The 24,844-nt window shown below is 40.6% G+C and overlaps 1 protein-coding gene across 3 annotated transcripts in view; it reads left to right on the top strand.

Moving 5' to 3' along the window:
- The window catches only part of LRBA (LPS responsive beige-like anchor protein), a 789,979-nt gene that overhangs the window by 681,889 nt on the left and 83,246 nt on the right, over positions 1-24,844 (top strand). For 2 of the 3 annotated variants that reach the window (XM_040331889.1, XM_040331891.1), the window contains 3 exons: positions 9,390-9,479; positions 21,574-21,766; positions 23,936-23,998. In XM_040331889.1, the coding sequence (XP_040187823.1) occupies positions 9,390-9,479; positions 21,574-21,766; positions 23,936-23,998 (346 nt within the window). The remainder of the gene's footprint in view (positions 1-9,389; positions 9,480-21,573; positions 21,767-23,935; positions 23,999-24,844) is intronic. The other variant, XM_040331890.1, reaches the window with a different exon arrangement.

The raw sequence follows: 24,844 nt of genomic DNA, 5'->3' as shown, positions 1-24,844 counted from the left end.
GGAAGAATAATTGGTCATCCGTAAATGCGGGTACTCGGTATTCCCTGTTTTCCTGTGGATGGCATGATCTGATTCCTGCCTGGTGCCACTTTGTGTTGAAATAAAGTACCAATAACATTAATCTGGGCAATGAAGGAGTAGAAGAATGAAATGCATGAGATCATGTTGGGTTGTAGTTCCACAGATTTTATGGATGGGAGAAGGATCTTGGGGCCAGATTCACATACATTTGCGGCCGTGTAACGTAACCCGTTTACGTAACACCGCCGCAAGTTTTCAGTTTTAGTGCCCGATTCACAAAGCACTTACCTGGAAACTTGCGGCGGTGTATCGTAAATCCGTCCGGCGCAAGGCGGGCCAATTCAAATGGGCGTTTGTCATTTAATTTAGGCGCGCTCCCGCGCCGGACCTACAGCGCTCCATTTCGAAATTCCCGCTGTGCTTTGCGCGAAGTGACGTCATTTTTTCGAACGGCGACGTGCGTAGCGTACTTCCGTATTCCCGGACGTGTTACGCAAACGACGTTAATTTTTAAATTTCGACGTGGGAACGACGGCCATACTTTAAACAGCAATACGTTTGCTGAGTAAAGTTAGGGCAGGTCAAACGACGACTAACTTTGCGACGGGAAACTAGACTAGCAGCGACGTAGCAAACGCGAAAATCCGTTGTGGATCGCCGTAACTACTAATTTGCATACCCGACGCTGGTTTACGACGCAAACTCCCCCCAGCGGCGGCCGCGGTATTGCATCCTAAGATCCGACAGTGTAAAACAATTACACCTGTCGGATCTAGGGGCTATCTATGCGTAACTGATTCTATGAATCAGTCGCATAGATACTCTGAGAGATACGACGGAGTATCTGAGATACTCCGTCGTATCTCTTTTGTGAATCTGGCCCTTGATTCCTCGCTTCTACATGGAGAAGGACATTGATTTCATATTTTTCTATTTTTTTGCCCCTGGCATAACTGCTGCTTTTATTTAATGGTAAAACATTAAAATCCATTTCATATTTATTATTTTGAGACAAATAATAGCAGGTTGCTAGCCAACTATGGCTATTCATTTTTTTCTACGGTTAAGTTTTTACATTGACGCTAATGGAATGTGTGCTTGGTAAATATTGTTGCCCATAGAAGCCAATCCACTTCTACTTGCTATTTCTGCAGCTCAGGTTTAAAACCTGAAACAAGGATTCTAAATGGTTACTATGAGAACAATAAATATTTAATATAGCTCACTTTTCATACCTCAGCCTTCTTGTGTCCAGTATCCAGACCAAAAGGTGTTTTCAAACAAGCATATCAGATTTAAAGACATAGGCCCAGATTCACAGAGTGTGGGCGCACATTACGCCACCGTAGAGTAACCAATGTACGCTACGCCAACGCAGCGCAGAGAGGCAAGCAATGCATTCAGCAAGCCAGTGCTCCCAACGCTGCGCCAGCGTGGAGTGGGATTCGAAGGCTTACGCCGGCGTTGGTGGAAGTGGGCGTGACCCATGCAAATGAGGCGTGACCCCATGCAAATGATGGGCCGAGCGCCATACAGATATGTATCACGAACTGCGCATGCGCCGTGACGTGGACGCATCCCCCTGCGCCTGCTCACAACCACGTTGGAACAACTGCCTAAACTACGCCGGATCACTGCGTACGGCGTGAACGTAACCTACGCCCAGTCAGACACACGTCCAGCGTAAAATACGCCGGCTTGTGTTCCCTGGTGCAGACCTTTGCATGTCTGCTGCTGGGTTGCACCTCCTTTATGGGGAATAACGTTACGCCAGACGTTCAACTTACGCGCACCTCACGTAGCCTGCGTCGGGCGCACGCAGATTCATGAATCGCCGTATTTCCCTCATTTGCATGTTTGAATGGCTAATCAATGGGAGCGGCACAATGCACCCAGCCTAAATGTGCGCCCACCCTACGCCGGCGGGGTGTAGCCTTGTTCTATATCTGTTTGTGGGTCTGGCGCACAGATACGATGGCGCACATTTGCACTTACGTCGGCGTAACTTGTTATACGTCGGCGTAAGTGCTTTGTGAATCTGGGCCATAGACTCTGTTTGAAATTATCCATAAACTCATTGCCTCTGAATGCCATTGAGTGACATGTATTTCTGTTGCCTGTGCCTGCGTTGACTAACTGGTTTGTCTCAGATTGGCAACCAGGATTATGTTTCAGTCCTCCCAGCAGATGTAACTATCAAGTACAATTCTGGGCCTGTTTTTTTTTTTTCTTAACTGCACCTTGCCTAGATATTAGAAAAGCTCTTGCTGAACAATGTTATATTCGTCTTCATTAGCCTCATTGTTAGTTAAGGGTGAACGTAAGGGCTCATGCACATATGAGGATTAGCCAAATAATCACATTAGCATTTTTTGCATTATAATTTTTGGGCGTTTTTCTTTAAAAACACTCCCTATAATGTAAAAACGTCTAAAAATGTCAAATGCGGCTTGACACCTTTAGCCACGTTTTTTGTTTTTACTGCTACTGGAAGCACATGCTGTTGTTTTTCTACTGCCCCTAAATGCTTATGCCTCCAAGAGCCTCTGACCGTTTGTGTGCATGGACACATAGGCTAACATGGAAGGGCTTTTATAGGAAGTTGAAAAAAAAAAGTCAAACGCCCTTAGCAGCAGCTGTAAAAATGTCCTGTGTGCATGAGCCCTAAATGTTATATACAGTATCTCACAAAAGTGAGTACACCCTTACACTTTTGTAAATATTTTATTATATCTTTTAGGTGTCCGTTTCATTCACAATGGAGATCTATCTCCTCTGGATGCCTGTTTATGAAGTACATCGTTTCACCCTTGGAGGAGTGAAGCGATCTACCAACGCTTCCAACACTGGAGAACGTCCCCTGATACTGGAATCTCGTGAGACCAGAAATTCACAGAAACACTGAGATGTCAGTTTATTAAGCAGTGATAAATAATCACCGCTGAGTACACTGACAGACGGCATGGTTAATGTTAATAAAATAATGAGTCCCCCTGCATAATATATATATGTATACACACACACACTATATATATATATATATATATATATATATATATATATATATATATATATGCATGTATATACACACACATTTTATATATATATATATATATATATATATACAGGGGGACATGGTTACAGTGTTGGAAGGTCTGAACGAGGTAGAAGGAAGTTAAAAATCTTCCTCCTCAGATCCCCCGAGATTTCCTCTTCACTCCCCGATTCACCACCTCTGAGCTGGTGAATCAGGGAGTGTGAATTCTGACATGGATCTCCAGTGAAGCACTGAGATCACAGCTTCATAAACTGTCAGTTTCTGTGTCAGTCAATGAGACTTCTCACTGTGCAGAGATCACCGGCGGGAGAACATGTTCAAACATCTTCTCCCCCGATTATCTCTGTTTCATAAATTGTTTATGAGCTGTTATCAGTGGCGATCCCTGGGATTACTGCTTCATAAACGGACACCTTAATATGACAACACTGAAGAAATTATACTTTACTACAATGTAAACTAGTGAGTATACAGCTTGTATAACAGTGTAAATTTGCTCAAAATAACTCATCACACAGCCATTAATGTCTAAACTTCTGGCAACAAAAGTGAGTACACCCCTAAGTCAAAATGTCCAAATTGGGCCCAAACTGTCAATATTTTGTGTGGCCACCATTATTTTCCAGCACTGCCTTAACCCTCTTGGGCATGAAGTTCACCAGAACTTCACAGATTAACACTGGAGACGACATCACGGAGCTGGTGGATGTTGGAGACCTTGCGCTGCTCCTCCTTCCATTTGAGGATGCCGCACAGATGCTCAATAGGGTTTAGGTCTGGAGACATGCTTGGCCAGTCAATCACCTTTACCCTCAGCTACTTTGCCAAGGCAGTGGTCATCTTGGAGGTGTGTTTGGAGTCCTTATGTTGGAATAATGCCCTGTGGCCCAGTCTCTGAAGAGAAAGGGATAATGCTCTGCTTCAGTGTGTCACTGTACATGCTGGCATTCATGGTTCCCTCAATGAACTGTAGCTCCCCAGTGTCGGCAGCACTCATGCAGCCCCAGACCATGACACTCCCACCACCATGCTTGACTGTAGGCAAGATACACTTGTCTTTGCACGCCTCACTTGGTTGCCACCACACACCATCTGAACCAAATAAGTTTATCTTTGTCTCATCAGACCACAGGACATGGTTCCAGGAATCCATGTCCTTAGTCTGCGTGTCTTCAGAAAACTGTTTGCAGGCTTTCTTGTGCATGTTCTCCCGCCGGTGATCTCTGCACAGTGAGAGTAATAACACCAAATTTGACACCCCTGCTACCCATTCACACCTGAGACCTTGTAACAAGTCACATGACACCGGAGAGGAAAGATGGCTAACTGGGCCCAATCTGGACATTTTCACCAAGGGGTGTACTCGCTATTGTTGCCAGCGGTTTAGACATTAATGGCTGTGTGTTGAGTTATTTTGAGGGGACAGCAAATTTACACTGTTATACAAGCTGTACACTCACTACTTTACATTGTAGCAAAGTGTCATTTTTCAGTGTTGTCACATGGAAAGACATAATAAAATATTAACAAAAATGTGAGGGGTGTACCTACTTTTGTGAGATACTGTAAGCTACCAAAAAACTGTGAAACACCTGTTATGTTCTAGACATGCACATTACTTATAAGGTTTTGATTAATTCATATCTTTAGTCCAAATCAAACTAATAGGCATGGATTGAACCAATAATTATAAATACCATACTACATAAGAAGTACAAGGATTTTCCTGCTTATCGCAAAACTGTGAAACACCTGTTTCTATTTTGGACAAGCATATTACATTTGAGGTTTTGATGAAATTTATATATTTAGTCCAATACAAACTAGTAGGCATGAAACAATGAATTATAAATGATAAATGCAAAGATTTTTCAGTGGTAAAGATTCTTAAAATGTAGTAGGTAGTTAAATGTATGCTACTGTTAGATGAACTTGCCTGGACACAGGAACGGTTTTAATGGAGCTGCTTGTTTAGTTTATGGTGGCCTCTTGGTGGCTGAAATTACATAACTGTACATGTTGTGATATTCTGAGTAATCCAACTCCCACAGAAATGTTGTGAGTTAGTAGGTCAATTAGGTATTTTATTGTTGCAGCCCGTATTAGGGATTTTACTATTTAATTGCTATTTTCAATACTTGAAGGGTCACAGAGCTTTTATGGATTAGACTGCCTATAAAACGTCTATGCTCAGCATCCTGCCCTTTCCTGTTATAGTTGGTCTGTTTTCATTTTCCTATTCACAGCCTAAGTTCTATCAGACGGTCATGAAAATAGCAATTTTAAGTTTGTGTCTGCAAAGTTAAAGTAACAAACCTATGTATTCACCTTAACTGTCTCCATATGTGCAGCATGCTCTTGGCTCCCTCCAGCCACTGACCTCTACTGAGAACATTGTCCTGCTATACAAACCATTCTTAGTCCAGATTACACAAAGTTCATCCCAATCAGTGACAAATAAGGCCAAACATAATTCCTCTAAGGATGAAAAGTCTATATACTCCTTATTTAGCATTTATTAAAGCAAACTTATGCTCAAATATTAAAGCTGTCTTAACAGTCTGGAATGGATAATGAAAGGGCTGACATTATTTTCCCTGAAGAAGATACTGTTCTAGCCTCCCCCAGTTATATTTATGTGATAAAAACCCAGGGATTTTTTGAAGAAATTTTTCCCCAAAGAGATCCGCTCATTAAAATCCATTGTTCCTAACAATCAATAGGGCACATAGCTGCTTACATGTTTCCTCATGTGACCTAAAGCAGATAACAATATGGTTTCTGACTGTAGGGAGTATTGTGAGTGTCTAATTTTTGCTGCAGGTTTACAGTGAGACAAGTAGATCAACAAGAAACACAGTGCATCACTATTAAGCAGGAGGAAAAGTCTGCATATGTGATTAGCAGGTATTGCTGCCCTTAGGCAGATATACAATTGCAAAATATACATAGAAACAATATACATTATGACACATGAAGATAATCTTTCACATTAGTTAAAAGTTTTGCTACCGTTGGCATCAGTTTGATATATTTGTAGGTTATATTGTGTTTCTCTTTGTCTGACTATGCTAAACAGGGAAAATCCCATTGTTTGTACTTGCTTAACCCCCCTGGCGGTATTCCCGAGTCTGACTCGGGGTGAGATTTTCTTACCAAAAGCTGTAACCCCAGACGGGACCTCGCTCGATTCACACAGCGTCCTCCTGTGCCGCCGATCTCCGTTCCCTGCGACGTTACGACGCACGGGAGCGGAGAACGGCGCCAAATTCAAAAAAGTAAACAAACACATTACATACAGTATACTGTAATCTTATAGATTACAGTACTGTATGTAAAAAATACACACACCCCTTGTCCCTAGTGGTCTGCCCAGTGCCCTACATGTACTTTTATATAATAAAAACCTTTCTTTCTACCTGCAAACTGTAGATTGTCCATAGCAACCAAAAGTGTCCCTTTATGTCAAAAATGGTTTTAGAGCAGCTAGAAAACAGCGATAATAAATTATAATCACTTGCAGAATTGTGCGATAGCGATTTGCAGGGAAATTCGTAATAAAAAAATAATAATAATGACAGCAACAATTCTGCAACTGAGCAAATTTCAGTGATTTTGAGTTGATAACATAATTATAATAAAAATTATTCAATAATGTAATTATTTGTTATAATTATTTATAATTATTTATTATATTATAATTTATAATTTTGTTTTTAAAAAAATGTCATACCCGAGATGGCTACTAGACTCTTGTTTGGTCAGATTTAAGTGAGTTATTCCTAAAAATTACAGGCCTACAGTATAAAACACCAAATTTCCTTGCAAATAATGGTACCGCTTTCAGCACCTTTTTTCTGAACGAATCATACCGCCAGGGAGGTTAATGACATAAATACTGCTAAATAAGTGCTTTTGGCCCATAGACTTCAATGGAAGTGCCCAAATACATGAGACACATTTTTGCACCTAAAACACTCCTGTCCTCCTCTAGAACTGTTTTTCTCACCTTGCCCAGCCCAATAAACAAATGCCTGAAGGTTTATACACATGCAATATCACTTGCACAAAGCTTGTTAACCACTTAAGCCCCAGACCATTTTTCTGGCCAAAGATCAGGCCACTTTTTGCGATTTGGCGTGCGACGTGGCTCCCAAACAAAATTGACGTCTTTTTTTTTTCCCACAAATAATACTTTCTTTTGGTGGTATTTGATCACCTCTGCAGTTTTTATTTTTTGTGCTGTAAACAAAAATGGAGCGACAATTTTGATTTTTTTTTTATATTTTTAACTTTTTGCTATAATAAATGTTCTACTAAAAATATATATATAAAAAAAAAATTTCCTCAGTTTAGGCTGATACGTATTTTTCTACATATTTTTGGTAAAAAAAACGCAATAAGCGTATATATTGCTTGGTTTGCGCAAAAATTATAGCGTCTACAAAATAGAATTTTGGCATTTTTATTATAATTTTTCTTTTACTAGTAATGGCGGCGATCTGCGATTTTCATCGTGACTGCGACATTATGGCCGGCACATCGGACACTTTTGACACATTTTGGGACCATTGTCATTTTTACAGCGATCGGTGCTATAAAAATGTACTGATTACTGTGAAAATGACACTGGGAGTGAAGGGGTTAACCACTAGGTGGCACTGAAGGGGTTAAGTGTGCCCTAGGGAGTGCTTCTAACTGTAGGGGGGATGGGCTGTGTGTGACACGATAGTGATCACAGCGTCAGATTACAGGAAGCTGTGTACACTGTCCTGTCACTAGAAAGACTGGGCAAATGCTTGTTTACATCAGCATTTCCCCCTTCTTCCTCACCGTGACACGATCGCGGGTATGCCCGCAGACATGGAGTCTGCGGGACCCGCGGTCAGAGTCACGGAGCTCGTAGCGCTACGCGCGCCCACAATGCCGCTATCTTAAAGGGGATGTGTATATATACGTCATTTTGCCTGCCTGTTCCATGCTGCAGACGTATATATGCGGACGGCAAACAGTTAAAAGCTTCAAAAATGTAAAAGAAAAACACTTTAAAATTGCCACAAGTGAACATTCTCTACTCAGATGTGAATGCTGACTTAAAGTGGATGTAAACCTGATTTTTTTTTTTTTTACAGTAGAGGATGTCAATTCCTCTGTGCCTGTTCTTGCCAATAGGAGTTAATCCAGCTCTGAGCAATCCTCTCAGTAAGATAAAAAAGGACACACAGATAAGTTTGTGTCGCCACATTCCCTACTGCTGTGACTGATATTTGATTTCTTTATCCGATGAACGAGCAGAGTGTGTGTTACGATTCCAGCTTCACATCCCTCCTTCTTTCTTCTCCAGCTCTCCCAGGATTGGCTGCTCCACACCTCCGCATGATTGGGCATGCTGAAGTCATGTGGTGCCTTTCCTGAGTTTTGACTGGATATTACTCATTATGGGGCATGATCAGTGTGACTGAGGAGGGTATTCATGGTGCAGTCAGCTTCCAGAGCCAGTAGAAATAGTAGGAGAGTGTGGAGATGGGCAGGGAGCTTTGTGACATCACTCCGCCCACCGAGTTTCGGCAAAGAGACCCACCCATAGATTTCAGAGTTTTTCAGGGCTCCTATTGCTGAAGTGGGTGACATTTGCAAGGTAGGGATACATGCAGGAGGCTTGCATGTATATATACATTAATACTGTGCCATTAGTTTATACTGGGTGAGTGGTGGGTTTACATTCACTTCAAACCTAGCTGTTTGCACAGGCTAACAGCTAGGCTCACTCTTAGTATAAATTTGCTGCTTTGCTCATTACCTTTCAAAATTGTAGCAAAATGTATTCAATAGGATGTTCTAAATGTCTTAATTATATGTATTTTAGAAAATTAAGTAGCACACATCTGCAAAACACAGCAACAGCTTTGTTTTCATTCTCTTTTCCCACCATGACTGACGTTTAAGCTTTGCATAAAGTTTCTTTGTTTTATTAACATTGTGATGAAGTTTATCTGCCGAGTTATGCATAGCTGAGGTAATCATCAGCAATCCAGGCAAAACACATGATTTCTGATTGTAATATCACAGCCTGTTTCTGCTTAATATCACACAGCAGCATGGAGAGTTTTCTCATGAAAATAATATGTAAGCTCCTAAAATGACTTCACCAGAAATGGCTGTGCCAAGTGCAGGACTTGGCTGCAGAATTATATGGTGTCCTTTTGGATATGGTACCAGTCGGGATTAGCAAAATGTTAATTACTTATTACAAGTTATATTCGTCGCACTACCACTTGTTTTTGACTGTAAATTTGTAATAATATTTTAGGCTGTGGAGGCCCAGATCCGGAGTTTTGGACAGACCCCATCACAGCTGTTAATAGAGCCACATCCTCCCAGGAGCTCAGCCATGCAGGTGGTAAGTAATTTTGCAGAGAGTCCAAGCTAATACTGAAATATAATTACTACATTTGTAAAGGGTCTAGTGGCAAATATGCTGTATCAGTAGATAATAATCTGTATAAGATCTTGCTGATTTAATTGCCTTTTTTCATTGGTATTTTTAAAACTAAGTCTGCAAGACTACAAGCTTGAAACACATTCGTTTGCTGTATGGTTAGAGGGTAATTTATATGGGATCTCATTTTGAAATATCTCATTGCCCTTAATATTAGCATCCATTCAAATCAATTAAGATCCTTAAAAGCAGTGTCATTTTAATAAAACGACACTGTCCCATCAGTTAGTGTTCATAAACATTTTGCTGTTTGGAGAAATCCAAATTCTTATTTTTATGAAACTTTCTTTCACCTAAATGTATTCCCTATACCTCATACAAAAGTTATACCTGTCCTCGTACATATACTTGATGGCATGCTTAAAAAAATGGCATAGGCTGCAAATGAGGAATCGGGTAAATATCTCCAGCTCCACTAATTAAGTTTTATTACATCTTTGATGCAGAGTACTACAAAGGTAGGATAGTAGTTTTCATAGCATTGTACAACACCAATCCCTACATATTGGTTATGGCTTGCAGAATGAAACTGGAAATAATTGTTTTGAAGAGCATATTTTGTAACACTGCTGGTGAACATAAAGATAACTGTGTTACCCAAATGTTAAGAAAACAAAATCAATGTGTGAAGCTGCGAATTTTGTGGTCCACAGAATTCAATGAAAACACATCAAAATCTCATCTTTATTTGTTTTTTGATGTGATTTGTGCTGGTTGTTGGGATGGCAGTGGGTGCCAGCTCCTAACAACCAGTGACTTATCCCTGCTGTGAGCAGCAGAGATGAGTTATCGGTTGTTAAGGAGCCTGCACTTGCCGACATCCCAACAACAGTCATACCTGCTGTCAGCAGCAGGTGATTAGGCACTGACAGCAGAATGTGAATGTAAACCGATGAGCCAACATTTAAAACTAAACATAAAAACAGCGTTGGGGGCCCTCCCAATCCATACCAGGCCCTTTGGTCTGGCGTGGATTTTAAGAGGGACCCCACACCAAAAAAAGGCAACAAAAATTGTGGGGGGTCCCCCTCAAATTCACACTAGGCCCTTTAGTCCGGTATTGATTTTAAGGGGAACCCCACACCAAACAACAAAATGGCAAAATGGTGTGGGGTACCCGCAAAATCCATTCTAGACCCTTATCCGAGCATACAGCCCAGCAGGCCTGGAAAAGGGGGAGGCAAATGAGTGTCTCCTGCCTCCTGAACTATATCAGGCCACATGCCCACGACACGTGGGGGCACTTTGCCAGGGGGAACAAAAGTAAATAAAAAACACAAGACCGTTTTTGAAAAGTCTTTCATTAAAGCTGATGTCCAGGTTTTCTGTGACTTAAAATAGTTTGTTTGGACCAAGTTAGCCCAAAAAAAATATTTATTTCACTTAGTTTTGCACTGGCTCTAAGCACTGTATGTACCGCATGTAGCTTCAGCTACATACAGTACACAGTGCTTAATTTCAGCTGTGGGACAGAGACTTCCTGTCTCACAACTAAAACAATACAGAGTCTTTCTGAGCGGCACTCAATATTTATAGGCAGCTTTGCATTCTGTGAATGAATACACACTTCTCTTTGGCTGAGGAAGAGCGGCAGGCTGATGACCTCACACTCTCCGACTCAGCCAATCAGAGAAAGCTTTGTATTTATTCACAGAATGCAAAGCTGCCCATGAATGGCTGAGAGTCACTCAGATTGACTGTTTTGTTCTGGATCTGAGGCCAGAGTCTCTGTCTCAAAGCCAGAAGCCAGCACAGTGTACTGTATGTACATGAAACACTTGGTGAAGGAAATAATGCACCTGGGCCAGCTTGGATCAAACTAACTATTTAAAGAAAATCTGGAGATCAGCTTCAAAAAAACACAAATTTCCCCGTGATGTAAATCCATCATTATTCATGATGAATGCCGTCCGGCCCCAGTCATGAAGAAGAAACATCACCTGCCAAACATGACAACTTCTGTTGCTTGATACTTGCCAATAGATAGTGCCCCCCCGACACTAAGTAAAAAAAGGGGCAGGGTCGCCAAATCAGGTAATCGAGACCTATGACTTCATGAGGGGTTCTCTGAAGAACATCATAAGAGGTGAGGGTCACCCGTTGACATCACCGTGTGACCCACCTGTCAACTTGGCGGGGGGGGGGGGGTTGGGTGGTGCTGTCATTTGTCAAGTGTTGAGGCCTCGGGAGCAGTCATGTTTGACCGGTGGCTTTTTTTTCAAGCGGGTCAGGGCCGATGTTCATTGAGATCGACGATGGATTTATATCGGGGGAGTTTTTTTATATATATATATATATATATATAAACTTCTCATTAAACTGTCTTGTGTTTTTTATGTACTTTTGAAAAAAAAAATTGCACAAGGAGGGGTACTCATTTACATGGAGGGGGCCAGAACCTTGGGGCCCCATCGTTAAAGGCGGCTTCCAGATTCTGATAAGCTACCCCCACAACCACCATGCCAAGGTTGTGGGGGAGAAGACCTTGGGCTCATCAACATGGGGATAAAGTACTTTGCTAGGAGGGCGTCCTCTGGTGCTCATTCCCAACTCCCCCTTGCCTGCCAGGCTTGGTGCTCAGATAAAAGTCTGGTATGGATTTTTGGGGGGGGGGGCCCACACTGCTTTTTTTAATGCCAGCTCTTTTGATTACATTCTGCTGAAAGCAACACTGAACAAAGTGGTGATGGTCACCAGCTCTCTGCTCTGCCCCTTCAGCACTCGCTGGAGTGCCAGGCTGTGAAGGGGCAGGAACAGCGGTCTCAGCCGCTGAGTGGTGGGCTGAGAGGCTGAGCCAGCTGCTGGTCAGGCATCTGCGTAGATCATGACCTTTAAAGTCAGGATCTTTGCAGAGCCTAGATTTTTTGTGGTGTTAGCCAAAGCAGAATTTTGCCTGCTGTCGGCTGAATATGGGTCATAGGAGTGCAGAAATATGTGCACTCCTGTGACCCAGAAGAGAAGTATAGCCAAAAAAGTTTTGGCCATACTTATTCTCTTTTAATTGATCAGGTTTTACGGCACATTAAAAAGTATTGGATTGCAGGAAACAAGCATTTGGTGTTAGCTATATATACTTTTTTAAAGACCTCATTTAAATTGGGAGGAAAAAGTCTACCCATGTGTGGTGTTTATAAAACACATGCTGTATTCTACTTCATCAAAAGTTGTATAACATAATATGTAGCCCTTCCACTGAAACAATAGCCTATACACAGGTACAATGAGAGGGTGACTTGAGGATATAATAGAACATATGTCTGGTTGACAGAAAATTGTGGAAATTGTGTTTAAATAGATCAAATTTAAAAGGCGATTATGTCTTTCTTGGCTCTAAATGGCAAGACAAGAATTCCTGGGTGGTGTGTAGAGGATTACGAGTAGATGACACATTTACACGCATTGGCTGTCTGCCACACTTGCTCAGTTTCCCTTGCTTGTTAACCTGTGTGTGGGACTCTGGATTTATACATGGGGCTCAAGTTATTTTGCAGGGTTGTCTAGTTGTTTTAAAATACCGTTGTAACTGCTCATTTCATAACACTAGCTGCTGGAAGAGTACAGCCCATCGATGGAGTATTTAAATTTGAATCATTAATTGATGTAGTGAACTCAATAAACTATCACTGCAGTTCTATAGATTTTAGAATGACTATCAAAATAGAGATATTATATAAAAAAAAAAGATGTGTGACTGCTTGCACTAATATATAACAATTTTGAAGATGCTAATTTCCAGTTAAGATTTAGGCCTCACGCATACATGGCTTAAAATATGACGCTTTTACAGGCGTTTGACGTTTTTATTTTTTCTGCCTGTAAACACACCTCTAGGTTAGCTCATGCACACACAGGTGTTTATAGGCATATTAGAAGAGGAACATTCACAGGCAGGAAATAAAACATCACCAGTGCATTTAGGAGAGACAATTTGAGTAGAAAACCCACTTAATGAACGTACTTAAATGTTAGACATGTTTAACACTCATTCCAGTGGCCAGAATACATTAATTTTCTGGTCAGTAGAATCCATTAATGCTCAAATGCTTAAAGAGGAAGTAAACCCTGATGGGTTTTACTTCCTCTTTTGTTACCTGTAAAGTAAAAGCATCATGGAATAGTATTCATTGCATACTCGCCCATTATGTGGCACTTACCTGCGAACAAAGCCTGCGATATCCCCGCTGGTGGCTGTGTCCATCTTTACACCTTTTTCTTCAGGGGCCGTGGACTCTGGCTCTGTGACTGGCCAGAGTCACGTTTTGTCACTCTTGCGCATATGCGCAGGAGCAGACGGTCACGCATGGGCCCTGTAAAAAAAAGGCATGAACGTCCCCTTTCTTCAGTGCGCATGCGCCAATGACGGTGCAAGCATATATGGTAAATATCTCCTAAACCGTGCAGGTTTAGGAGATATTTACAGTACCTACAGGTAAGCCTTATTATAGGCTTACCTGTAGCTAAAAGTGGTATGTAAGGGTTCACAACCACTTTAAAATGCATGTGCTTTGGTAGCATTATTTTAATCAGCCTATTCCTGCCAGGAGTAAAAGACTTTCAGAGGACAAAATCAAATGCCCTGTGTGCATAAGGTCTAAGTTTAGTTTAAAATACACATAAGTCACAAAATGCCAGTGAAACTGCAAACTAATTGTTCACTGCAGTTGATTTCATAGAAGTCAGGCTGAAAATGTATATACTGTGTATACAGGATTTGCCAAGTACATGGGTATGTTTGTCAGCATACAGTTAAATGATAACTGCCGCAGGACTTCAATATATGGAAATATAGCTGGTCCTCCCATCCCATCAGTTCAAAAGGAGGTCTGGGCACCTGCCGAGCTGGAGGGCCAGATGTACTGCTTTATGTCTCTTGGAACTTCCTGCAGCAATACTGGCTGCCTTGCATCCCCCTGCAGCGTTGCCAGCTCTCTCCCTCTGGCTGCGCTGCAGGGGGATCGGTTCTAATACTTGTCCCTTCCACCCACTGTCCACTCCCCCCCTGTGTGCCTCCCTTCCAACTTCCCTCTCTTCTCCTTTCCCACCAACAGATGCTGCAGGCATACAAGGATAATTTCAAGATGAAGAGCAGGGAAAGGGGCTGGTAAATTAGTAACTTACCAGCCCCTTTCTTTCCTGAATAAACACGTTAGTGATTGGTCCTGATCATTCTTGTGTCCATTCACTACTGAAGCATGGTAAACTGTTTGCTATGCTTCAGTTTGTGAATGAACAGCACAGAGCATGCCCTATTAATTCACTGTCCAGTGCAGCTGAGGCTACAATTTATCATTTTATTTTTGATCAATGAGATGAACTTTCACTTGAAGTTAGAGAGGAAGGAGGTGGGATAAAGTGGCACATTAATTTGGGAAGCTGGGATTTAAATGAAAACTCCAAAATCAAATCTACCTACATGATTGTTAAGCAACCTGCTACTGATGACAATAGCCGTTTTAGGGCATCATCAGTATAGGCACACTAGAAAGACTGTCAACTATCAGGGGGATCTTCTTAGTTCACATAAGCATAGAGGAAATTATTTTTAAACTGGCAGTTATCTTTGTAGACCATGGATTTGTCTTACTAAAATTATATAGACTCAACTCTGTATCCTGGCCAAGGCCAGCACTTTGCAGGGGGGCAGCACAGAAAGAGTCCCCGCCGGCTTGTGCTACACTGTTAGTGTAGCACCAGTCTTATGGGGCGGACTGGGCTTAGAGGCAAATTAGTCTAGCGCCCCCATAAAGTGGCTGCACTGCTTCCGGTATGTAGGCGGCTGGCATTCCGCAACTGTGGGGGGGGGGCTGCTACTAATTTTGACTGTCCTATCATCCTGGACCACAAACCTTCCTCACTGTGCTATATGTTTTCTTCTGCACCATTGCCATGGTTATATCTTCTTAGTCCCCTCCATAAAATTCTCAGAAATTTTCTGCTTAAAGTAGAACTATAGGCAACACTTTTTCTTTTAATTTTGGATAGAGTAAGGGAGGGTTACAGCCCCTGTCGGTTTATTTTTTACCATCCCTGTCCCATTGCAGAGATTTCCCTTCACTTCCTGCCCCATAGCCAAACAGGAAGTGAAAAGAAATATTTGCAAATTAAGGGAATCCATCCCCCCCAGGCTCTAAGAACTAGTGTCCCCACTCGAAAAAAAAATTGGGGTAGGTCTTAATCAGAAAGGGGTGTGGCCTTGACAGGAAGGGTGGGTCATATTTAAATTAGAGGGTGCAAGAGTTTAGTCAGGCCTAGGGCAGCACAAAACCTAAATACACTACCGTATAGACCATTTACTTTGCAGAGGAATTTTTCCTTAGCATAGTGAATCGGGTGAGGCACCGCTGACTTCCATCAGCCAACCATGTGCAGGCAAAAATACATTTTTATAATTTTCCTTGCACATGATTGCGTATTCTTTGAATTTTTACTACATTCACTAAGTTATGGGGAAATATTCCCATATCAATTGAAATTCACTTGCAAAATGAACAGCCTACTTGCCTAGTGAATTAACCTTTCACACTGACATACACAGTTGTAGACAGAAACTCATAGCCTGTTTCTGCCATAAGGCCTGGTTCACACCTATGCATTTTTTGGTGAATTTTCAGTTTTGCAGAGACCTAAAGCAGACTTTCACAAATTGTCTGCAGGGTCCACTAACAGATCACACTTTGCAGACCTGTTTACACCCTCCTAGGTACAATAATCTGTTTTCTTCTTTTATGATAAGTCGACATACTTTAGTATCTGTGGACAACATGACCTGTTGCCATTTCTTAAAGCCTGGATTTTGGAAAAACAGGGCAAGAAAATGCCACAGAAGTCAGTCACGTTCAACTTGTAATGTATTCATCATTACAGAACAAACCCATTTGAATGTTAACTACTACTACCACTACCGTATACACCATTTTTTTTTTTTTTTTTTTTACCATTAAACATTTTGAGTGGTAGTTTATTTACAACCTAAAAATATAGGGTGCTACAATTAACACTGTATAAGGTCATGTACCAGTTGCCAGTAATACTGTTTTTTATTATAAGAAGTATTAATATTAAAGCAAACGTTCACCTTGTAAAATAACCCATTCAGTTTAAAATAGAAAAGAAAGGCAAAAAGAGGCAAAATATTTTTGTATATATATATATATATATATATATATATATATATATATATATATATATATATATATATATATAAAATACCCTTTTCCCCCTTTTTTTTATAATTTATTTGTTTTTTGTAAGTCATCACATTCCCTCTGTTCTCAGCTGTATAAGAGCTGGGGGGAGGAGAAGCAGCACACTGAGCTTCCTAGTGAATGGCTGTGCATGGGGGCCTATCAGGACAAGTCTGATCATTGGAGGAGAGCAGGCAGAGTTCCTCAGTTTTTCTAGGAAAGCAGAGGGACTGGCAGGAACACCAGGGATTTCACATAAGGAAAGCAATACAAAGAGCACAGGATACTAGACATTTGTTATACAAGTACATGGTACAGCAGGCACATATCAAGAATATGAAATGTTGGGGTAACAAATGCTTTAAGCCAAAGTGAGGAACAGTTATATCCTCTGTGAGTTTTTTATTGCCATTCACTTACTTCCTGGGTGGTCACCAATACAGAAAGTGATCAAAATCAGGCAGTAATAAATCATGTTTTTTTTTTAAGTAAAACGAGGAAGGGCAAGAACCTTTGTCATGTCTGTGTTGTCTCCATCCACATTAGGGTGATCTTCCATCCTATGTGGTTACCATAACAAGAAGGGAGTGAAAACTCCCCAACTGGGGACTCCGACATTTAAAAAAAAAACGTTATATTCTCTTGTAAGTCACCAGCACTCCCTTATTCCATTCAAGTCACAGAAGTTGTCCTATAACCAATGTTTTGCGACCACATAGAAATCCTTCCTAAACACAGGGGCCCGGATTCAGAAAGGAGATACGACGGCGTATCTCTGGATACGCCGTCGTAACTCTGAGTGTGCGTGGTCGTAACTATGCGACTGATTCTGAGAATCAGTTACGCATAGATTTCCCTAAGATCTGACCGGCGTAAGTGTCTTACACCGTCGTATCTTAGGCTGCATATTTACGCTGGCCGCTAGGTGGCGCTTCTGTATATTTACGCAAGGTATATGCTAATTAGGTAGATACGCCGATTCAGAAAAGTACGTCCGGCCGGCGCATTTTTGTACGTCGTTTACGTTAGGCTTTTTCCGGCGTAAAGTTACCCCTGCTATATGAGGCGTAGCCAATGTGGCGCATGCGCCGTTCGTAAAAAACGTCAAATACGCGGGGTCACATGTAATTTAAATAAAACACGCCCACATCATCCACATTTGAATTAGGCAGGCTTACGCTGACACACATACGTTACGCCTCCGTAACTAAGGGCGCAAGTTCTTTCTGAATACGGAACTTGCGCCCTAATTTACGGCGGCGTAACGGTATCTGAGATACGTTACGCCACCCGGAAAGATACACCAATGTATCTGAATCTGGCCCAGACTGTCTGCCTATTGGAATAGCATGTGCACAGAATATGGACTTTTTCTTATGTAGAACAATATCATTCTTGCATCCCAGCTTTATATCCTAATTTTATACCAGGATAACTCACACCCTTAAAAAAAAATAAAAAAAATTACAGAAATCATTAGTTAGGAGTTATACTAATAAAAATGGCAAACACATTTGCTTTGCATTTTTCTGTTGTTCAGGGTTTCATGTTAACTCATAATGTGGTTTCTTTCCTCTGGGCTATTGTGTGCACATTTTTATTTTCACAGCAGAAATTAAAGCCATCTCGCGCTGTTAAGTGCACCAGCCATAATATACACCAGGTGTAGTAATTAGCAGCCACATAAAGGCTGCCTATTTGTCTGGTTCTGCTGCTGTTGTTGAATCCCCTTGTGCCTTCACACTATCAGATAGCTGGATTTAATTGAGGCCACATCAGATGAGGCATTACTGACACCTTTAATTGAATGAGCATCCAGGGAGAATTAACTCATAATATTGATTGGCTTTTAGCCACTTGCTCAGAAGGGTGTCTAGATAGCTTATTAGTTGCCTTTATTTACACCTTTGTGCAAAGAGTACAAACAGGATTTCATGGTGCAATATGTTTTTGTAAGTACTCTTAATAACTTTTTAAAACGGGCTGATAATAAAAATGCAAATATCATTTTAATAGCTTTTTAGTAAAAAAAAAAAAAAGTTTACAAATATTCTGTGTAATTACAGGGCCAGAGTATTTTTAGGCTTTGATTTAGCTGCATTTTTGGATTGGGTTGATTTTCTGTATTTTTTTTAATTAAATGTCTACGTTTAAATTCAAATAGTTATTTCAATGTGTCTATACAAGGTGCATAAATTTTAAAGAATGCTTTTTAGGCCGATATTTCCATTCTTATGTAAATTAAGTTAAAAAGGTTACTTTTTAAATTGTATTTGTTTAATTTCCAAATTTTAGCATGCACATGTTTTGTATAGTTCACCATCTTGTGTCCGATTTCTTGAGTTTCATTCTATCTCCCCTGCATGATGTTGTGCTTTGTCTTTCCAAGAGGTTCTGATTTTAAACAGTAAATGTCAATAATGAAATTATGAACTAATGGCTTCCACCTAAATAACTATATCCGCTCAAATGGGACTGCCTGCATTTTATTCATTGGGAGTATGGGTACTTTGCCCATTATCCTGAACCCAGAGCTGTGAATTTGGGCTAGTTCTTATAGGACCGCCTTGCCTGCCAGTTCTTCTTCAGGCTTACCTTCCTGCTGGCTGGATGCCAACCACCTGCTGTATAGTTAAGTTGGCTATGTGACATGCCCCTATGTACTGTGACTTAGGCCTCCGAAAACCAGCCTTACTACCACTCCTTATGCATTGCACAGGTCTGCTGTAAGGAAGTGCCTCATTTTAAAAATGTACTCCATTTGTGAAAATGAAACTTGCTATTTAAAATGAGAACCTTTTTTTTTTAGCTTATTACAAGCAGGTGCTGGGGTATTTTGTGCTATGCTTATTTTAAAAGGAATATGTCTATTCTGGGATATTTACACAGTGCCTTGTGCACTTTAATTGGCCTTTAACTGAGTTTTTCTGGGCTGAATAAGGAGGGAAAAATATTCAACTTCCTTTGATGTTATAGCATGGTTCTGGTTTGCACTTATTTGCAGTTGAACTCTGCACAGAGTCTCTGAATTTATCCACAGTACTAAAGTTTTCTTAAGCTTCCTCAAACACTTTAATTGCACAATGCACTTGGCACAAATAACTGTCTAATATTCCAGAACTTACAGTTTTCTTTTGAGGTTAGATGATCAAGCTGGGTTTTGCTAATTTAGATGAAGAAATGTTTCTGAAAGTTGGCATTTTAGTGTTTTGTTGGTTTGAAAGAGCAATGGTCTTCTCAATTAGTTTTTTTTCCATAAAAGTTTTATTAAAGAATTTTAAACAGCATGTGCAAACAAAAGACAGGTATCATATCCACAATATCAGGAGAAGGTAACATGTTGGCAGATGCAGATCAGAATTGCTATAGTGCAGTGATCACAGTGTAAAAAAAATCTAATATGTAGAAGCCTCAGGATATTTTTCTTATGACATATGATTCAGTTTACAGCAGTTAAGCGTTTTTAGTGAAATAAAAGATTTTTTACATCCTTTTCACCTATTTAAATCATTTTCTTTATTACCCAGTGTTTATATGCATGTTTGACTTTAAAGTTTCTGCTTTGCAGTTAGTGTGTACTAGAATCCAGACTACTTCAGGAAGTCTGTTCTTTTAAAGCTAAAATCTAGGAATTAGGCCACTTTAATAAATCTGCTGGCATATAATGAGTTTACTCCAGTGAGGTGCATACCACCTTGTGAACATATATCTTTAATTTACATCTAACAGTTGTATGGAGCTCCAGAAGGATAACTATGGCTATACTTCCAGAGCTTCAATGCTGGACGTTCTGGTCTCAGCTGCAGAGTGGCAGAGAGGAATATTTTTTAATCAAAGTTTCTGTACCCAGAGTTTAGCTTTAGCACAATATACCAGAATAGAAGGTTGTAAAGGGGGGTCCCATGCTCCTCTGTCCCTGACCCAGAGAAATTGGCTGTGCAGTTTGAAGGCACTATAGAAAGCCTTGTCAAAATCTTCCCAGCCAGTCCAGCACATGCGCTCTGCACTTTTATCCAATCTTATTGAGAGTTTGTACTCCAGGAGCGGGTGGGGATCTACAGCAATGTGACTGCACAGACGTGGCAGTGGCACTTTTTGTAAGGTCCACATATCATAATTCAATTACCTTTTGGATACATGTAGTCTAACGTTGCAGTTCTGCATGTTTCCACTTCACAACACGTCATAGCTGAATGGTCTTGAACAAGGTGAAATGTAGCTCCCTTGATGGAATACAAGCACTTGGTGTAAGCTGTCTCTTCAGCATTATTTAGCTTAAGAGGTGAGAATGGACACATGATTTAAGGGGTGTCTGATAGATGATAATTGGCTACTTTCTACAGAAACTGAGCAAAAGTGTTTGGGTTTTCAGAGATCTCCACATATAAATTCAATTCTGCTTTATAATTTCACTGGAATTGCTCTTTAGCCACTTACTAGCTACCAGTTTTCAGATTATTATCAAGTATTATTGCCACTGACAAATTACTTTGAAGCACAGACCACATCAAAATATTACATTAAATAAAATTGAACAGATTCATGTAAATGTTACAACAAAATGATTTATTTTCTATAACAGATTCTGAGTATGTGATCTTCCAAACCCAGCTGAAAGATTTATCCCTACTAGACTTACTTCTCTTATACTTTTGCTTTGCATTTCCTGCTGCTGTTCGCTTCTCTATTATAACCATGTCTTCCTTTTCTTGTCCTGTTCTCCTTCCCTTTGTTCTTTGATTTGTCTTTCTTTGTACACTTTGTTCCCTTCTTCCACTTGTGTTTGGGGTCTTGTTGTGCCCACTCAACAGTATCTCCTCCTGCAGAGTCCACTGATGTTTACAGACCAAGCTCAGCACGATGTCATTATGGTTCTGAAGTTTCCCTCCAACTCTCCGGTTACTCACGTTGCTGCGAATACTCAGCCTGGATTGGCCAGTCCTGCAGTCATAACTGTCACAGCTAACAGGCTGTTTGCTGTAAACAAGTGGCATAGTCTTCCTGGTAAGTTCTAAAACATTGTCATTCAACTGAAATACCAGCTCATAATTGTGTACCATTGTTGAAAATGTCTTATAGACAATATTAGTATAGGTATTGTATGTGTGGTGGAGAGAAGTGGTCAACAGGATAAGCTCGAACTTGAAATATAAAGGAGAAACTTTTTAGACAGTTTATTGTCTTTACAAGTTTAGGGTGCACCTTTTATGCTTACACAGTAATGTAATTCAGAGAAAATAGAGGTACCGTATATATTCGAGTATAAGCCGAGTTTTTCAGCACATTTTTTTGTGCTGAAAATGCCCCCCTCAGCTTATACTCGAGTCACCTTTTTGCACCTGATCTCCCGGACTTTGGGGACCCGTGCTGGCTGACCGTAGCTCTCCTGGACCCCAAACTTGGCACACATATAGCCCAACTCTTCGTTTGTTGTCCAGGGAGCCCCCTATTGAAGGGCACCCCTTCAATAGACTCCCATGTTAAATGATAATTTCTCCGGTAACTTTGGGGACCCGCTACTGGCCAGCCCTAGGTCCCCTGGACCCGAAACCTGGCACACATGTAGCCCCAGTTCTTCTCTACAAGTGTGCAAAAGTTTGCTGTCTGGGGGACCTACGGCCAGGGAGCCCACGATTTTTCAAACCGGGCAAACCCTTCTATATAGTCCCATGTTAAACGTAAGTCTAGTCATTGACACAGTGAGGCATGGGCACAGTGAGGCATGCACATGGACACAGTGAGGCATGCAGATGGACACCCTAGGCTTATACTCGAGTCAATACGTTTTCCCAAGTTTTTATGGTAAAATTAGGTGCCTCGGCTTATATTCGGGTCGGCTTATACTCGAGTATATAGGGCACTTCTGTATGAATAGGACCCCTGGGTGTCTTGGTTCTCTGGGCCACCATCCAAGGGGACTAAGAATAGCTGGGGAATACACAGAGGGCACTTGAGCAGCACTTCAAAGAATAGAAGCAGACTCTAGAGAAAAATGAGCAGAAAGGAAGGTGCTTCCAAGTGCAGCAACACGAGTATTTATTGGTAAAAATTCAGAGAGCTACACAGTGCAGTAGCCCTTGGCAGCCAATTACATTTCAGGGTACTCTGGTCAGGTCATTTGCTTGTCGGCCATAGTTTTCTCTGACTTTGCGCTACACATGGCATCTTGAATAAATATGCTGGTCTCTACAATTGTGTAGATATTTGGATGCAGCATTTTCTGGAAATGATACTGTAATACTAAATACGCTCAGAACAGACATTTGCAAGTTAAAATAAAACTCGTATGATGCTTCCAGAAGCGCTCCTCTGTAATTAGCTGTTTGGCAGGACCTTGGAGTATGGCTCTAGGAATAATATGAGCTGTACGAAGTCAGTGGCTACAATTGCCACACAGAGCAGATGGCTGTCCATTCAAAACCAGGCATATTTGTGCTGTCTCATTTTGCACCGTCACATGTGAAGCTACTGCCAGTCAAGCATCTGCCTCAGCGTCTGGTAAAACAAAATAAAGATACTGAGCATGTGCCTGGCTAGGGAAGCCTTTCCACCTATAAATATAGAGAATCCTAGCCTAGTGATTAGGACTGAAAAATGCATATGTATGAATGTTACTCGAATACTTATGCATTTTGCGAATTTAAATCTCAACTTTTCTTCTTCAAAATTTGATCATATAAAAGAGGGCATTGATCTGATCAAACGTATTGATTTAATGCCTATCACAGTCCATTTTTCATGCACAGACTCTGGATGTTTCTATTGTATGCAGTGAAAAGTGTTTTTGCTTGTTAGGAAAAATATAGAAGCAATCATCTATAATTTTCTCCTCTCTGCAACAGGGAAAATGTGTATGCTTTCCACTCAATGGATGCATTAAACTGCATAGGGTTTTGGGAACATAAAAGGTTATTGCATATTAACAGCTGTTAATTTTAGTGTCCACCCTTACTTGCATCATATTGTCTAACGGGTAGTACTGCACCCTAAGCGATCAAGTCTTTAAAATAAAAGATCATCCTCTAAATTGCAATATGTGCATTTTATTTTTTTGTTTTTCCTGAAAGTGTTACCTTTCTTTCTATGCTTATTTTTTGCACATTTTATAAAGTATTTTTTATGTAAAAACTATAGAATGAGCTTATGTTCTAATCTAATCTTCACCCCTTCCAGCCCATCAAGGTGCAGTTCAGGACCAGCCGTACCAGTTGCCAGTGGAGATCGATCCTCTCATAGGTCTGTCACTTCCTCCTCTCTATGCGATTCATTAAGCTCTGTATGGTAGCCCTGAAGTGTAGATTACTGTTGTTTTTCACTTGCCAGTTGCCTGGAATGGAATTCTCCTGATAAACCATTTGCATGCAAATTGGAATGCAATGAGCTGTGGCTATGCTGGTATTTCATCAACTCCCCCTCGTTGGCTTGCCTAATTTGAACAGGCCTAGGACGTGTGTCACCGAAAATTAATATGGATGCCGTAATAATGTGTGATTGAGAATGGCGCATGAAACACTGTCAGGATAATATTGGATCTTTTCATCACTCAGACTTGTTGATGAGCAGGAGCGAGGCCCTGTTATGATGAATTGGCGTTCAGTAATGTGCTGGAGCTGCATTTTTTTTTTCTCCTAGGGAAATTTTCATAATAACAGCTAGGTTCTTCACTGAGAAGAAATAAAACTCAGGGCTTTATCATTAACATCCGGCCTTTTGTTCACAAACCTAGGTTTCTTGCATCTGTAGTAGAGTGCAGCTATCAACAAATGAATCATACAGATATTGTATGTAAAAATACAATTGCGTTTGTATATATTGTACAAGAAAAAAAAAATAAGGCTTGTTGGACATATACTGTACACAATATCAGGAATATATTGTACAAGAAATGTGCAAAAATGAGACTTGTATATGGAAAATTTGATTTAACTACATTTCATATACAAAGCTTACATAAAAATCACCTTATAGTGTATATATATATATATATATATATATATATATATATATTTTTTTTTGTATAGTTCTAAAACCTAAAACCTTTTTTATAGTTCTAAAAAGCGAGGGTGAAATTGATCACTGGGT

Source organism: Rana temporaria, chromosome 1, assembly GCF_905171775.1.
Source record: "Rana temporaria chromosome 1, aRanTem1.1, whole genome shotgun sequence".
In the NCBI taxonomy this organism is placed as follows: domain Eukaryota; kingdom Metazoa; phylum Chordata; class Amphibia; order Anura; family Ranidae; genus Rana; species Rana temporaria.
Note: the sequence above shows the minus strand (reverse complement) of the source record. Positions and strands in the feature narration are given on the sequence as shown.